At 36.6% G+C, this 17,360-nt stretch overlaps 1 protein-coding gene across 1 annotated transcript in view; it reads left to right on the top strand.

Annotated features, from left to right (window-relative positions):
- Window positions 1-16,662, top strand: part of LOC117003831 (zinc finger protein ZFAT-like) — a 79,041-nt gene extending 62,379 nt beyond the window's left edge. The window contains exons 13-16 of the mRNA XM_033074154.1: window positions 371-489; window positions 1,904-2,030; window positions 4,089-4,219; window positions 15,443-16,662. Of these exons, the coding sequence (XP_032930045.1) occupies window positions 371-489; window positions 1,904-2,030; window positions 4,089-4,219; window positions 15,443-15,682 (617 nt within the window). The 3' untranslated portion in view covers window positions 15,683-16,662. The remainder of the gene's footprint in view (window positions 1-370; window positions 490-1,903; window positions 2,031-4,088; window positions 4,220-15,442) is intronic.
- Window positions 16,663-17,360: the final 698 nt, after the last annotated feature.

The raw sequence follows: 17,360 nt of genomic DNA, 5'->3' as shown, positions 1-17,360 counted from the left end.
CCTCATGCTATGCATCAGTTTGTAGACAGAAAACTTTATTTACACTTTGCATGTTAACATAAAACTCAAGAGCAAAGATATTTGGCTGATGAGGATATAACATTGTTAACTCTTCCTAGTTTAAGTTTGTTTTTAAACTTAAGTGAACTTGATTACCTGTCTTAGAGAAGACACATTTAAAAAAAATTACTAAAGTATGGCATCTGTGTGTATGTTAAATATTAACATATTTCATGTTGGACAAGTGACTGAAGGAAAACATTTTACAGTTATATGGCTTGTTTGAGATGGGGTCAAATGAAACAGGTTGTCCCTGCGTTGAAAAAGAATTTATATGAAAATAACTCAATTTATTTGTGTTTTCTTGTAGGTGGCATTAAGTGTCCTGTTTGCAGCTTTGTGTATGGTACAAAATGGGAGTTCAACAGACATCTTAAAAACAAGCATGGAATGAAGTTAGTGGAGAATGATGGGGAGACCAAATGGGAGGTAAAGCAAAATAGCAATGGCTTTGACCTAAGATTTTTTAAAATTCTAGGGAGAAGAGTAAGGATAAAAATAAGAAGTGTAAAAACATATGGTTCTGACTTATATAAGATCAGAAGGTCATAGGATCTTATCTTCATTTGAATACATGCCTTGCTATGTCTGTTAAATTTTAATACATGGTAGGGTTAACAACCTTATAAATGCACTTTTTTTTTTTTTGGCATTTTAGTTCTGATCCTCTATTTGCAGCAGAAGAGGTGAAAGCTTTAGCAAAAAAAATGTGAAATTGAGAAATTTAATGCATTTTGTAATATGCTGAATGTTAACTGTAAGATGAACAAAGCTGCAGAAAAACGTTTATTTTCTCTTGGCCCAGAGAACGCTAGGATCTAGAAAACTGAATTTTTTAGTTGATCAGCTGAAAATATTATTGTTATGCAGAGTTAGTCTTCTGTGGTATGTTCTGTGTTTTCAGCTTCAGTCCTGGAGATGCAGAATTGATGGGAAAACCATAGATTTAGACAATTCCATTAAAAAATTCTGATTGGCCAGTGGAGTGTCTTCCACTGCCTGAGCAGGCTGTTTTTGAAGTCTAGTGAGAGGAAAAAGCCAGGAGTCATCTGCAGCTGGCTGACCCCCACATTTTTAGGCCTCTTCTGCTAAATTTCAGTCTGGCCCCCATCACACATCTAATCCCTGATTTGGAGGAGCTGACCTGTGGGTGTTGTCTAACAGTTATTGAGTATCCACACACAGAAGGATAAGTCCTTGAAAAACACTGGAGTAGGTTCTATTTGTACAGCTGTTCAAAGAAGACAGGACAAGCATTTTTAAAATGTAGCCCTTCAAAGTCTTATATCCATATTCCAAATGATTCTCTATAAACTTCTGCTGTAACTGCCCAAAGATGAAAAAGTGAGGGGACGTCTTGGATGCAAGAATGTCTCTGTTGCTGACCTGGCTATAAAGAAAGAGTCCAATCAGAGAAGAAATATGTATTGACAGCTTGTCTTGAAAAAAAAAAAAAAAAAAGAAAACATGGTTTATGGAAAGGATAACTTTTCTGAAACAAAATGCCTTTTTTTTCAAGGTGTTACAACAGATCTGCATTATAAATTCATTTAGCTCAAAAGATCTTTGCTGAACCCTGGTACAGTACAAGTCTGTTGTTAGTTTTAAGATAACTGTGCAACAGAAATAAGGTCAGGATAATTTAGCATCCTTAAAACCACTTTTGAAGTAGAATCTAGAACACTGTGGGATGACTGTCCTGTCTCCCATGTAATACCCTTCTTGAATTCTGTTTCACCCAGTGTAGCTCTTGGTACAGTGTTTGTTGTACAAACTCATTCCTTACTGTTGTTAAATCACTGAAATGAGATTATTCATGCCTTGGCTGGGTTTTGTTTCCAAGTTAACTGCTGAAGTTTCTGAAGAAGCATCCACTCAGTATCTCCATATCACAGAGGCTGGAGAAGATGTTCAAGGCACTCAGGCTGCTGTGGCTGCATTACAGAACCTCAGATACACTTCTGAGAATAGTAAGTTACTTTTTTCTGGGTTGGAACACAAATACACCTTTTTTTTTCCCAACATATCTAATTCTTTTGAGTGTACTGGGCAATATATGATCTCCTATTAAAAATTATGAAATAAGTCACCCAGAACTTACTTCTGGGGGGGGTTATATTTTCTTTAGGTATAAATGAGAAATTATAATTCATTATTAATTTCTATATCCTGAAGTCATTAATACTTATCACTGTTGTTTTGCACCTTATTATTAGCTGGGTGGAATTTCCTGCCTGTATTATTAAATATACTGTGAAATTAGCTATCTTGGCAGAATAGATGGTGTGTATCTAATGGCAATTCTCTGGCTATTATTTTTCTCCCTCTCTGGCTTCAGTGAGCAAGACTGCAGGAGTGACATGGTGGAAAAGCTCATTTACCACATTCCCAAGACAACACTAACAATCTCAATTTTGATGGTACACAAAACCAAGTGAGCTATTCTGTATCAGGTTGAGGAGGAAAAAAGTAGCATTAGATCATGTCTGCTAAGTGGGAGATAACAAAAACCAGGAGAAAAAAAAAAAACGCCCAGATTTCTGAGAGTGTTAAATCACCAGAGACTAGAATAGGTGTTCCTATAGTGTTTTTTTTTAATACATAGAAATAAATGCCTGGTTATCAGAAGACAGCATTTTACAACTGTTTACCATCATGGTCTTTATAGTTCACAATACAGATACATGTCAAAAACTCTCAGTTTTTACAGATTTTCCAAGCACATTGCAATTACATTACATTAGTGCCAGTTTCTGTATATTATTTTAATGAGTGGAAATTCTGAATAAGTGAAAACTTGTTGAGAACTTTTCTTAAACTTCTGTATATCTAAATTAAAATAAATATTATCATGGAATGCAGTGTACATAGCAGTCTTTATTTTAAGCATGAGGCTATAATTTTTGGAGTAATCTTCTTTTTAGAGCATCCAACTTCAGATACTCTTCCAGCATATTCCCTCTTAGTATGAAAACAGTAGTATCTTGTCTAAGGGCAGTTTATAGTAAAACAAAAAAAAAAAAAACCAAAAAAAAAATTAGCAAACCTTTTTCAGTACTCAGATACACTTGTTTCTTACATAAATAATAAAATATAGCTACTTTCTATGTGAAATTAAATTATCTGACCTATACTACTGTCACAGTATCAACCTCAGTTTGAAAAAGTTAGGAAATTATATTTATTCTATTTGTTATCTCTTTTCTATCTCTTTACTATCTCTGACAGTGATTAAAGTAAATATAAGGCAGCTTTACATGACCCTGACAGTTTCTTGCCCTGTCCCTGCTGACAGTGGGCATGTAGGAATGGTGGGCCATTGGTGAGAATTTGTATTCCTGCATAACAAAAAACATTTTTCTGCATTCAGGTCTCTCACACCTTGTGAGAAGTGAGAGTACAAGTATAAATGTTTTGTTTGGGTTTTTTTGTAAACATCCCTTTCCTTTGGGAGGGATACACACATCAGAGAATTTTTTAAAAAAGGACAGTTATGTTCTGATCCAGTGTTTATAAAATGATCAGTATGAATTTTCCCAAGCAATTAACCTTTCCCTTGAGCAGGATAGTGATAAAACTACTCCATTTACATTGAGGGGTATTGCAGAGGACCAGACATGGTAAACACAGGTTTCTAAAATGGCTGTTATGGTTATGGGTGTACAGGTAGGTTCTGTGTAAGATGAATGTCTGGTAAATACACATTTGGATTTGTAAAGTCTTGCAACTTCCTAATTTGCAGTTCCTGCTATGACTTGTGGCTGTTGTTTCTTTATTCAATGTATTCTTTTAGATCTCTTACAAATAGTTATAGAAGTGATCAGTGTGGCTTCCCTTGCTGATTCCTGCATTCCCTGGGCAAATTTGTTTTGTGAATACTTCCCTGCCATAGTTCTGTTGTTAAAGTGTCACATGATAGAGATTTTTGAATTGTACCAGCAACACTGTGAGTCAGTCCTATTTGGATTCACATTAGCCTCAGAACTGTTCTGCTGTGATGATCTTATGGCTGCTGTCTTTCTGGAAAGGTGAAAGGCTGGATCCAACAGCTGTAAACATCCTGCAGCAGATCATTGAGTTGGGTTCGGAATCCCACGATGCCACTGCAGTGGCTTCTGTCGTTACCATGGCACCTGGCACAGTGACAGTGGTGAAGCAGGTAAGAGCTCTCTTCTTCTCCAGACCATTTAATTTTCTCATTTTCACATTTAATTTTCATATATTTATTGTGAAATGGGTGTTACTTTGCAAGGGACAAAATTTAAATGATCATTCCAGACACACAGAATTTTTCCTAATTTATCACTGGGCGTTGTGAGTGCATCTGTTTACTTGCCCATACATGTACATGTTTGTACATATATACACATACATCTTTATATGTCTAAAAATGCATAAACTTTTTTATGTATATAAAATATGAATGAATAAATACACCTGTATGTGTATGTAGGTATGTGTGTGAAAATACAGCTTTTTTTTCTGGCAGGCTTTTTAAAATAACACACTTTGTGCCGACACTTAATGCCATTGTCATCTGAAAGATTCAGGTGATCCTTGGTTCAGCAAGGAAAAGGAAAAAAATTTTAGTTTGAGGTGCCTATTTGGTTCAACCATCAAGACTTTTGCTCAGTATTTCCTCCTCACAGGTGTCTGCTAACTTTGTTGCTGCCATTTTTCATTCTCCTCTCTTTAAACTCTGCTTGTTCCTTCTCTTTCAGCTTATCCCTTTTCCCACTGATTGCCTGGGGTCTCTGCACTCAGTGGTTCACAAGTGAGGGAAGGAAAGTACATAAAAAGTTTTAACTTCCAAAAGAGTTTAAGTAACTCTTTTTATTTAAATTAATCAGAATTGATTATTCTGAGAGGTAAAACTAACTTTTGAGTTCAGCATATTTTGTAGTGTTTTGAACATTGAGTTCATGAGAGCTCCATACAAGTGTGAAGTTCATGGTCTGTGAAGTACTTGGATAATTCCTAATCTTGCTGCACAAATGTCACAAAGACAAGGCAGAATTTAAAGTGGTCTTTTGCAATACTTAGCAGGTATTTTGACTAGAAACTATGTAAGAGTTTAGGGCTTTTTGTAGAATAACATACCCATATTTGAAAGCTAAATTCAGTCATTGAAGAGACAGTGCAATCCAGTTATGTGCAAGTTTCAAAACAACTTTTACAGTATATCCACTGCCAACATGAATGCTGTGCTGTAGAGATGACCTCTTTAGGGATTGTATGCAGTATTAGCAATTGGTGTTTGTCAATATTACTGAAATTAGTTCTTCCCTAAAGAAATTCATCTTTTGAGGCTGTTGTACTAAAGGTATAGGAGAAAATGGCTGCTGAAGTAGAGCTCCCTAGAGAGTGTTTTGATATCTGAGTGTTAAACTTTAAATATACAGGTTAACTCTGATCAATATCTGAGTCATCATAAAATATATTGACTTCCTTTTTGGACTCTCTGAATTTACTATTAATTTTTTCTAAGAAAATAGTCATATTCTAAATTAATTTTCTTCTTTATTTTTCAATCTGTATTTCTAGCCTTTTGAGTTTGCAGACTGCTAAGCCTTAATCACTTCTTTTTGCCAGTATGTATCCATGACTCTCACTGGTCTGATATCAAACTTTTACAAGCACCACTCCTGTATCAAATGAAATACTGAATTCTCAGAGCACAGAATCTCTGCTGCTTTTCTTTTTATGCCCCCTTTCCCCCTCCCTTTAGAATCTCTTACCATTTTAATTTTTTTCATTTTTCTCTTTTTTCTTTTATTTTTCTAAAGAAATAGGTTTTTATCATAGTCTGGTCTCTTACACAGCTGTAATTATTTTCCAGCTCTTGTCTTCCCACCAGAATATTGCTCTAGAGTTACAGGCACACCCAGTTTTAATCTGAGGGAAAGAAGTCTTTAGATTTTATTAACTTGACTTTAGTCCTCTCCTAATAAAAACTGTCAGGTTTTTTCTCCAATACTGAGTTGCTTTCTGTGGGGTATCCCTCATTTGTACCTATGACTTGGTTTTAATTATAATAGGTTCCTAATTGTTAACCTTGAAGTGACCTTTAGATGTGTTCATATTTCACTTTCCTACTGAAAATGCATTCCACACTTTCTTCTGTGACCTTCAGCTTCTCTTATGGATTGTGAGACAAAGAATTCATTCAGGGTGTCAGCAATATATCGACATCATCTGTCACTGAATTTCCACTCCTGTTCTTTAATGGCCTCCCTGAGTCCTTGCTTAGCAGCTTGGGTCAATTTTTTTTTCCTTAGCAGTATTTATTGTAGTTGTCCAGATTTTTATGCTGTTTGTTGTTTTCTTTTTCTCTAAGGGCATATGTTACCATTTCCTGTATCAGTTCTTACTTTCATACCTCATTTGTAGCTAGCCCTTTCAAGCTTCCTTCATATTTCTCTATCTGCACCAAGAAATTTCTTCTAATTCTAAATTACTAGAATGTTTTTAAATTATTTTTTTTGCTGTAAACATTATACTGCAGTGTTCTTATTTTTGTCTCCTCTTTCCTCCCTGGAAATTTCTTTCTCCCACAGCTTTCTTGTCCTTACTTGTCACTCATAAAAGTCCCGTTTACACTTGATCCTTAGAATCTTTTATAAATCCAGCTGTACCTATCAGTAATGCTGCTTTAGCACTTACCTAACCTGTGTCCTCACATACCTTCAGTGTGCTGTGCTCGTACAGCTTCAGGTTAGTGCGAGAATTTTGCCTCCAGAAACAAATTCTGTATTTATCCCTAAGTCCTTTTCAGCATCTTGGAAGATGCCTGGTGTATTAATTAGTTCTAACTGGTGTAATTTGAAAAATTTTTTCTACTAGGTCACAGGACATATCCATAACATGTTTGAGGGATTCTTCTATTAAATTACTGTTCTGCTTGTGGTCTTACTGCAGGTATACTAAATTATAAGTACACATTATAATGGAGGTGTAATCAAGATCAGAGTGTCTCTTCACAGCTCCTGAAATGCAGGTTGAGGGAAAAAAATCAGTTCTGACATAGGAACCTTCATATTTCTTGTTTATATTAATGATTACATTAAATAAAAGGCTTTGACAACATAACAGTAACCAATTCCACCCAGAATTGGGATTCAGCTTATGATTTTCAAGCCCAAAAATGCAAAGTTATCCCTGTTTAGCTTGGATTCTGCTTGGTAAATAGGAATGATTGTTTGGCTCTGTTAGTGTCATGTGGATGAGACCTTTCTTTGAGAAGATTGTGTCTGGAGGCTGAAATGATATTATCTTAATCTTGTCTGTGAGTCAGTATACTGGTCTGTTACCAAAGTTAATTTTTTTCTAATTTGGGATAAATCCAGTTGTGTGAGCTCTTAAAATATGCAGCTGCTAGGAGTGTAATATATATTTCTCACGAAATGCCTGAGAAAAAGAAGTTATTAATGTGAAGTTTTACCAATATGTTTTGAGACTGGCAAAAATCCCCTTTGAAGCTTTGATCTCAGCAAGGCAGGAGAAGTCCATCCTTGTTCAGTTACTAGGCATCCACTCTGGATCTCTTTGTAAAACAGCTAATGAAGATATTTCTTCATAGCATGACATTTGAGTTGTTCTGCTCTGCTTAAAGATGGAAAAAGTAGCAAGGTGGGAAAAAAGAGAGAGGAAAGATTGCTAAGTTTGAAGAACAAGTAGAAAAGAGTCTAATAAATGCTTAGGAAAGACAGGAAATGCTCTTTGTAGTGGATGGTAAATAAAGGCAAGAGAATGGGGAGAAAGGAGTTTGTGGGAACAGCACATGGGAGGGTGAGCACTGGAAGGGTAGAACAAGACACTTTCTGCTCTCCTTTCAGTTCCCTCTCTTATTACAGATGTACTTTTGCCCTTGTGCCTTAGGGTGGAGATTGAGTCATTTATTTTTTGTTTATTTTGCTAGAAGAAACTGTTCAATCCATTATTTATAGGGGTGTACTGTTTTCCTGGCTCACATGCCAAACATAAGCAGTCAGGCCAATATCACACACAGCCCTGATTTACAGTCTCTGCAGGGCTGTGTTCAAAGACTTGTTTTTCACACAAAATCTGTATGTTAACTAGAACAGAGATTGTGTTTCACTACAAACTGCCTTGATGTTTAGTTGTTTCTTTCAGTTAGAGTGTACGTCAAACAAGGATATTAATTACTCCATAAAAAGTTTCTTCCAGGTTAAACATTTGTTTTATTTAAATACTGAGTTTCTTGTGAGGAAACATTACCCTCAGAAATGAACGCCCCTTATATGTTATTTTTTGCAGAGGAGATTTTTTCAGTATGTAGTGCTATAAGTAACTCTCCAAGGAAACAATATTCAAAGTGCATATTCTTGGTTTCTCAATACACAAAGAACATCCTTGAAAGCTTAGTTCCTGAATCCCTCACTGCATTGACCAGAACATCAGATGTGTTTCCTCTTCTTGGTCTGTGTCCATCAGCTCTATTTTCTCTTCTAGTTGTTGCTCTTCCATTTCCATTGCTTGTTAACAGGAATGCTTAATGGCAGCAAGATACTACCTAATTTAATTCATTTATTTTTTCATAAATGCAGTTTATTTCTTCTATCAGATCTCTTTGGTTCAGAGTAGAAAGCATGTAAGGTTCTCTGTCCAAATAAGATTCTTTTTTTGCATCAAATTACTACTACAGAGCAGTAGAATTTTGGGTTGCAAACCAAAGGTTTACGTTGTTATGCACTATAGTAACCAACCGTGTTGTCTGTTTTGCAGGGGGTTTTTTTCATTTAAATGGTGATGTACAAATTTGCTGGTAATTTGCCAGTTTTAGGCCTATGATACTGCACTGGGTTTGTATGCTCTAGAACCATCACTTTTAGCTCACTCTGAAGATGGCTGAGAAGTTTGTGTTAATCTCTAGTCATTATTATTAATCACTGAGGTGATTATATCAGCCTTTCTGCATGGTTGTTTATCAGAAGTCCACTTTATTTCTCAACTCTGTGGGATGTCTTTCCTATTTTTCAAGTCGGAGAGGTGATTTCCTTCTCAGGATCATTCTTGGGCCTTGCCTGCAGGAGAATACCTAAATGGTGCCAATTTGTTCTGAATGATGACTCCTACATGGTTTCTCATTTCAGCCTTTTAGCTACAGTGGTTGCCCAAGCCATCATTATTTTATGCTACAGTTAACTCTGATAATCTTTTTTCTGACATTCACAGTGTATGTTTTATCCCTTTTGTATGCTTTCAGAAAAACCTCAGATTACTTTCTCTCCTCTTCTTGTCATCACCTCTCTTACTCTATTCATTTGATGTTCCCTTTTTTGCCACATCAAACACAATCTTGTTTTCCTCTCCTGTTTTTTTTACTCCTTTCCAACTGTCCCATTTCTCATTACCTGTAAAGATTTTGTCTCCTACCTTTGCTCAGTGCCTGAAGATTTAGTTGCTTATTACTTGTTCAAACAAGTTTCTAATGCCTTCTTCCATATTGTGCTTAGTTGTGTGGATTTTTAATGAGGAGCAATTTGTACCTCATGGTCTTCTCTCAATTACTTGTCAAAACTATGATGACAGCAATTACCTCTGAATAGACTGTTGTACATTGACACTAATGCCTGTTACACTGAACTACCACTGTCTCATTTATGTTTTACTCTCTCACCTCCCCTTTTCTATGTCTGCTTACTTTCTCTTGTTTTATGCTGAAATTGCAGTGAAATTATAAGGCCTTTGGGGCATGAACTACTCTTTTTATGTAGCAGAGCTGATACAATCCAGGTCCTGATCCAAAGCACTACATAGATGTTAACCATAAAGAGCAGTAGTTGGCTGCTGAATTCTCTCTTGTCCTTCCACTCAGAAAGATGAGACAGGACTGATGTTTTTGTTACTTCTGTAGAGTGAAGTGGAAGGTTAAATCTATTCATGAAAAGGATGGTAACCTATTTTTAACCTAGACATAATGTGTTCTGGAGAATAAGTATATCAGCTATTGCAATAACTAAACCGATCTTTATCAGAAGATAACCAGAAAAAGTTGGATTTCCATGTGTTTCACCCTTTACTTTAGTTCCTTTCATCCTTTTATTCTGTAATCTCTTCAGGCTCCAGTAAAAACCTACTATGATAAGTCACTTTCTTCAAAGCGACAGCAGCAGGAAGGCAGAGCAAAGATTATACATCAGCTCAAAGCAGATCACAGAAAAGAATTTTATAGTGTAGCACATCTTCAAAAATAAATACCTATTATTAGCATGGCTGTCACATCAGAGGCTACTGAACACTGTACTTCAGCAGCACACCTTGTGTTTCAGTGGGGCTTAAATTGGTCCTGACCTGATGATGGGTGCCAGTGGTAATCTAGAAAATTTGCCAGTATATGGAGTTAGATACATGTTGCTTGTCAGTTTTGTAGTTGCTGTAGAACACAGCAATCTGATGCTTCCTGTGACAGTAACAACAATGGAAAGTTTTAAATGGGGCAGATGGGGCTGAGGCCCTGTTTCCTCAGCCTTTGAGGAGTTCTTCTCGTTTCTGTAACATACAGATAAAATCTCAGTCAAGATCACTGTCCTGTTAGAGGTCCTCAAATGATGGCAGTGTTGCCATTCTGCCTCAAAAGGAGGTGGGGTGATCCAGCATTTTGCCAGATGAGTGCCGTGCCCAGCCACAGTCCTTCTGTCAGGATATATTCAATCAGCCAATTGCTAAAACTTTTTAAAAATATGCATCAACAGCATGAAGATTTGTTTGTCTTCTTGCTGTTTTTATTTTATGCAAAGCAACTCTTTCATCCTCAATCCTTTTATTATTCCAAAACCATTGTGCACCAGATTGTCTTTGTTTTGTAGCTCATTATACAGATTCAAATGATCAAATTACAGTGTTTTCTGTGTGTATTTTTCACACAATGTAACTGTATGTAAACCAGAACTGAGAAAGTGTTGAAATTATTCAAATGATACTGAACAAAACTTGTAGGCACCAATGTAAGCTGACACATCACATTATCCAGGTGCTCTCTGTGATCTAAAGTGCTTTCATTTTAATCCTTTCTGCAGATATTTTGTATATTTTCTTACTGATGTTTTATGATATAAATAGGAGCATCTGCAGCCTAGTTGTAAGGTTTTAAAAATCTGAAAGATCTCTGTGATTAACTTTTCTGCTTCATGGTAAACTGAAAAGCAGCATTCAATCTGAAATCAAGCAAGAGATTCCACTGAGGATTTGGGGACAGGCCCAACAAAACTGTTTTAAACACAATGAACCTGCAACTCCTGCTGACTTCAAATAAAATTGAAGATATTACACAGTATTTCACAAAATGAGCTCTAGAGTAAGGAAAAGGCTTTAGCATCTTACTGTAATATATTTTTGTACTCCTTTACAGGAAAGGTAAGAAGTATATTTTCCTTAATGGCTTGAATTCATTTATTTAAAATTTTAAAAAACTTTCTTGTTTTGAGAGGAAGAGATTCCTCTAAGAGAGACCCATTTGCAATGAACACTTCATGTATTTGGATGGTCTGTGGATATGTAATTTAAGAACATTTGGAATTCAGAGTGTTGAGCTTCTTATGAAAACATGGAGGTGAAAGTCCCATTGGCTTTTGTGAGAGACAGATTTAGTTAATAAAGAATATTTATGCAGGTACTGACTTGATTTAATGTGCCAGCTGTGTGTGGCTTCAGCTCCTTGCTGTCATTCTTTAATGAAGGATAAGCAGACAGCTGCTTTTCAGCTGACTCTCAAACAGAAAAGAGGTCTTGGATGCTGCTCTTCAAAAGATTTCACAAGCCAATACAGAGAATTGAGTGTGGTGACTTCGTTCATTCAGATGGCAGCTGTCCCACTGTTTCATCAATTTGAGGGATGTAAATTAACATTTTGAGATTATTCCCTGTGGAACAATCTAATGGAAACCAAGCAGAAGCATGTAAACATTGAACTGATTTGAAATGTAAATATCCCAAATAATGTGGTGATTTGTCAAACTAAAAGGATTACAGATAGCTGTCCAAAAAAAGATACTGGAAGCTAGAAACACCAGAAAATAAAGGCATTAGTTTTCTTTACCCTGCATGACAAGGGTAATAAACCCACATCGATAAAGTCAGGTAGGGAGTTTAAATTAACTTTCTTTATTGGCCATTTTCATTTCAAAAGGATATAAAACTGAGTAAGTATTAGATTGCTTCAATTGAATTGAATGAGATTCTGCTTTCATTTCATTTTTGTGTCAACTATGCTTTATTTATTTTCCTCTCTTCATTATTTATGTACATTCACAAAACTATATTTGAAATTATTTATGGCTTTTGATTTAGAGTGACAACAGTGAGATCCATCTCGTGCTTTGTTGTGCATTCTTGCAGCTCTTAGCAAATGTAGTGCAATTTTTCTGGCCTGAGGCATGTTGTCAAGGGTTATGTCTAGTGCACTAAAACAAGAGGGATTAGTGTATATTGCATAATTACAGGGCCACATTTTAGACACCCCTATTTCTGTGTTTGTTTGAGCATCTCTAGCATCAAGGGTTGTAATTGTGAGCTGATTCATAACAAGCTGTGAGATTCTAATTACCTACCATTTTTAACTGCAACTTCCTATCTGAATTCAATGGTGATTAGACTTTTCATGGCCTGTTGCAATATTCATTAGCAGATCTTGTGTGTGTCCTTAACTTCCAGAGGAGCTGACAGTGGAGCAAGTACCTCAGGAAAGAGGAGAGGACAGTTATGAAAAGGGAGTTTGGTGTATGAATTCACTGAAGTTCTGGTGCTTTCAGTAGGATTTAGGGTTTCTTTAATAATTAAAAAAGAAAAAGGGTGCATTAGGAGCAGCAAGAGACACAATTTTACAATGCTGTGGTTTTGGGTTTTTTTTCATGATTTAGCTCCTTGCTTTTCAAAGAGAGGCTCAAGCTTCCATTAGGGAGGGGTGTGTTGGTGAAAGGGACTTATAAAAAGAGAGACAGTGATTTTTGACAGGTAAGGAAAGGACAAGGGGGATTGTTTATGAACTCAAAGATGTTAGGAAGAAATTCTTTACTCAGAGGGTAGTGAGCCATGGGAACAGATTGCCCAGAGATGCTGTGGGTGCCCCGTCCCTGGGAGTGTTTGAGACCAGGCTGGATGGGCCTGGTGGATATTACTGTATGTGGTTCCAGAGCAATGAAAGAGACAGTAACATGGCAGCTCTCTTGCAGGAGCAGGAAAAAACAATTTTATTCAAGGAAATCATGGGTTTAAATAATATACATCGTGCAAAACAAATTAGAGACAATTCATTGGGCAGAGGAGCAACACCCCTTAGGAAACATGCTCTGTGAAAAACAACATGTCCTCTATGTTATTGAATTCTCTGAAGCCTTTCTCCTGGGGAAAGAATCAGAACTGATAGCAACCTGGGAAAAATCCTGGCTGGATTTTTCCTAGGCCTCTGACAGAGGGGTTGGAACTGGATCCTCTCCAACCTCCCTGTCAATCCAAACCATTCTATGAGTCTATGACTCATTGATTCTATGATACCTGCATTTTGAGACAACATAAATTGTTCTTTCTTAGTCTGGTTGCAAATTCTGCTGTGTCAAGAAAAACATCCGTCATCATCTACTTGTGTAGGGTGTTGAGCTTGATTTTCAGGAGGACCTATTTAAAATATATTTCAAATAAAACATTCAGATATGTTTGATAAAAGAAACGGAATGTGAAAAGGATTTCATTCCATTAATGTATTTTTTATCCCAGTAAACTGAATCCTGTGCAACAAAGCCAGAGTGGGCATTGGTGTTGCAATTAAGGTCAGTGACAATGGCCAGATTCCCTTTAGATGTTAAATCTTTCACCAGATAAAATCCACATATATTTCATTAGTATATTACAGCCATAATGACTTGGGGGCCCTCTGAATAATTTAACACCTGAACATACTTGTTATTGTTCAAGAAAAAGCTTTCTATAGCCTTATTAATTGAGTGAACGTTCAGAGTGCTGTGAAGTCCTAAGGGGCTTGTGAATCTCTGAAATCTTCTTCTGACAGATATTTTAAACACAAAATAGAAAAGTCAGAAGCAAAGTCACTGTATAAGAAAGAGAATGGTTGCTTAGGGAAAAAAATTAAACTAGAAAAAAGCATCAGGAAAACAAACACATATGCCTGTTTTTCTCCTTGCTGGTCACTAAGGGACCAAACAGGTCCTTGGAATCTTTACTGTAGTTCTTCCCTTCTGTTCCCACTCCCCTCTTAAACAGCATTAATGGTCTTAATTACATTTACTTGAATTTGATTTGCTGTTTATTTTTGAGCCAGTTTCTAACAAAAAAAAAATAAATTAGTCCTTTCTAACTTCTGTAACTTAAATTCCACACTTTGTAGAATCTACCATGTCTGACCTCTTCCTTTTAAGAGTTTAGAGTTCAGTGCTGCAGGATGACACTGTGCTCCAGAAAACAGAACCATAGATTTCTAGAATGGTTTGGATTGGAAAGGATCTTAAAGATCATCTCATTCCAACTTTACTGCCATGGGTAGGGACACCTTCCCCTGACAAATGCTTTTGCATATGTCTTGCATACTGAAAAATTGCTGTTCCATTCTCTCAAAAGTAGATTTTAATTTTATCACTTGAGAGAATGCATTTCTTTCACATGATTTACAGTTTTCTGATTTATTTATACTTTGTCTGGGGTACTTTGCATAGGAATTTTATATGGGTCTAGTAGAGGATTAAGATTTGGTTTTGCATTTTAGTATGTAATTGACAGGGACCTGTATGAATTTGGAATTCAACACCAGACTGTGTTGTTCTTTAAAATTTTGACAAGAAGGTTCAGTAAAAAATCTTTTCACTTGTTTCTGTCAGTCTCCTTTCAATAATGTAAACATTGCTGCCTCACAAACAGTAGGCCTTAGGAACCTATTTCAGTGATATTTATATTTCACATTTTTCTAATAAAATCCCTTAAGGTTTACAGTGAAATTTGCACTTCTGTGAGCAGCCATTGACTAGGGAGAAAAAGAAAGGTGGCTACAGTAGATGTTTTCTCACATGGTTTTGGATGGGTTCTCGACTCAGTGCTGCTGGAGGAATTGAGTTCAGATTTATTTAAATAAAAACAGTTTTGAATGAGTGACTACTGAGAGATTAAAGCTGTCTCTAAAGACCAGTGTTCCTGGAACTTTGCAGCTCTCTGTGCACAGAACTGAGATGCTGTGTTGGTGCTTTCTGTATTCTGCCTAGCTACACACTCATTAATCAAGAGCGCTCACATTTTCTGCAAAACTGACGTTTTCTTTCAAAACCCTGTGATTGCTAATTCTCCTGCTGCATTTCCATTAACCATCACAATCCCTTGTTGGGCAGGTGGATTTTCTGTAAGCTCTGCCATGTCTCCTCAGGTGAAAGAAGAGGAGCAGTCGGCCAACCACACGCTGATGATCCAGGAGACGCTGCAGCAGGCGTCGGTGGAGCTGTCGGAGCAGCATCACCTGGTGGTGTCCTCGGATGAGGTGGAGGGCATCGAGACTGTCACCGTCTACACCCAGGGTGGGGAGGCTTCAGAGTTCATTGTGTATGTTCAGGAAGCTGTGCAGCCTGTGGAGGAGCAAACTGTGGAGGAATCAGTGCAGGAGCTCTAGAGAGCAGTGCTCAAAAGGAGATGTTGATTTGCCAAAGCCAGAGGTGTGGGGCTTTTTTGTCCCAACCAAAAGCAAGGAAGCTGATGGATCTTCAGTTGATTTGTGAAGTGATCTAACTGGTTGGATTGTGTCAGTAACTTAGACATATTAAGAAATATGTGCAAAATCTTCTCAGACTGTTTTGTTTCTAAAAAATGCTTGTAAGGAAAAAAGTATTCTTCCCTTCTTAAAGATCTCTCACTTGATTCCCATAAATTTGCACAAATATTGTCTGTTCAAAACTGTGGTATCCCATGATAAAAACCATTCATAGAGATAGCTAGAGTGTCTGGAAAAGCCCATACATCCCATTTTATACATGCTTCATATATTCTTGACGTGTCTGGAAGCAAAGTTGCTTTTTCCATAATTAAAAGGACCTCTTAGCTCTGAGTATCTGCTTAGAAAGTGTCAGCTGAGTCGTGGATCTCACCCAAACAAAGGCTCAGATTTAATTAGAAACACACCACAGATGGACTGTAGTTTACACCTGTGAGATGATCCTTTGAGTTTGGGAGGTATTTAAAGCCATATGTGATAATATCAGTAGGATGACTATTATTTAGCTATTTGAATAATGCTAACTGTTTCCATCCCTCTGAATAAATACCTATCTGATATCATAAGGTGAAACCAAAACTGTCAAATCAAGGAAATATTCTTTTGTTTTTAAGAAAAAAAATATATTCAAAAGATTTGTAAATGCTATAAGAGATGTATGTTCATATGTTTTAAATAGACATACTTGTAAATATGACTGTGTGAAAAAAGTTGTACAAAAAGCTTAAGTAAATACTGGTGAGAATCAAGATATTCTTAATTATGCATGTATATAGTTCCAGATTTTTCTTCATGAATCTTGACTTGTTTCTGGTTTAATATTTTTAAATTTGAGCTATAAAAATTATTATTAAATAAAAATTTGTCATGTTTTCTTCTAATGCTTTAATTTCTTAAGTGTTGGTTTCCCTTTTGTAGCTAATTAAAAAAATGCTGGTGTGCATTGACTCTGATGAATTATTCCTCCAGTTACTAGTCTCTGATCAAGAAAGTGCCACCATGGAATACAGGCAGGCCTTTCTAGGTGATTGAACTTATTTATGAGTGTCCTGGGTAAAAAAGCTTTTGACTGAGTGGCTATAATGTCATGAGTTGGTTCTCAGCATCTTCTGAGTTCTCTTGATGCTGGATAAAATCAGAGTGTTAGTAGTGTTAGTTCCTCCCTTAGCTGTGGCAGGGGGGAGTTTAAATTTGTAATGGAAAAGAAGTGAGAATTGCTTGACTTGGGTGGCAGCTTTGTTTCCTCTGGTTTCATCTTGGCAGAGCACCAGGAGCTCCAGGGATGTGAAGTTTGTAGGGTGGAGACCTTGTTGCCATTCTGTGTCACTGTCTGGAGCTGGTCACAAGTGAGTGTTCAGTAAACTTGGCAGGAATGAGCCATGAAATGTTTAATAACATTGTAATGTGATAGAAGCTGATCAAACGTATCAGCATGATTAGTCTGCATAAGAAACTGTAATTACTGGTTGAAGTTCAGTGTTGATTTACAAGAACAATGCTTTCTGTTATCTAGAAGAGAAGAAAGCAGTCTCAAAAACTTAAAATCTGCTGAACCAGCCCATTTGCTGTTAAAACCTTT

Source organism: Catharus ustulatus, chromosome 1 (assembly GCF_009819885.2).
Source record: "Catharus ustulatus isolate bCatUst1 chromosome 1, bCatUst1.pri.v2, whole genome shotgun sequence".
Classification (NCBI taxonomy): domain Eukaryota; kingdom Metazoa; phylum Chordata; class Aves; order Passeriformes; family Turdidae; genus Catharus; species Catharus ustulatus.
Note: the sequence above shows the minus strand (reverse complement) of the source record. Positions and strands in the feature narration are given on the sequence as shown.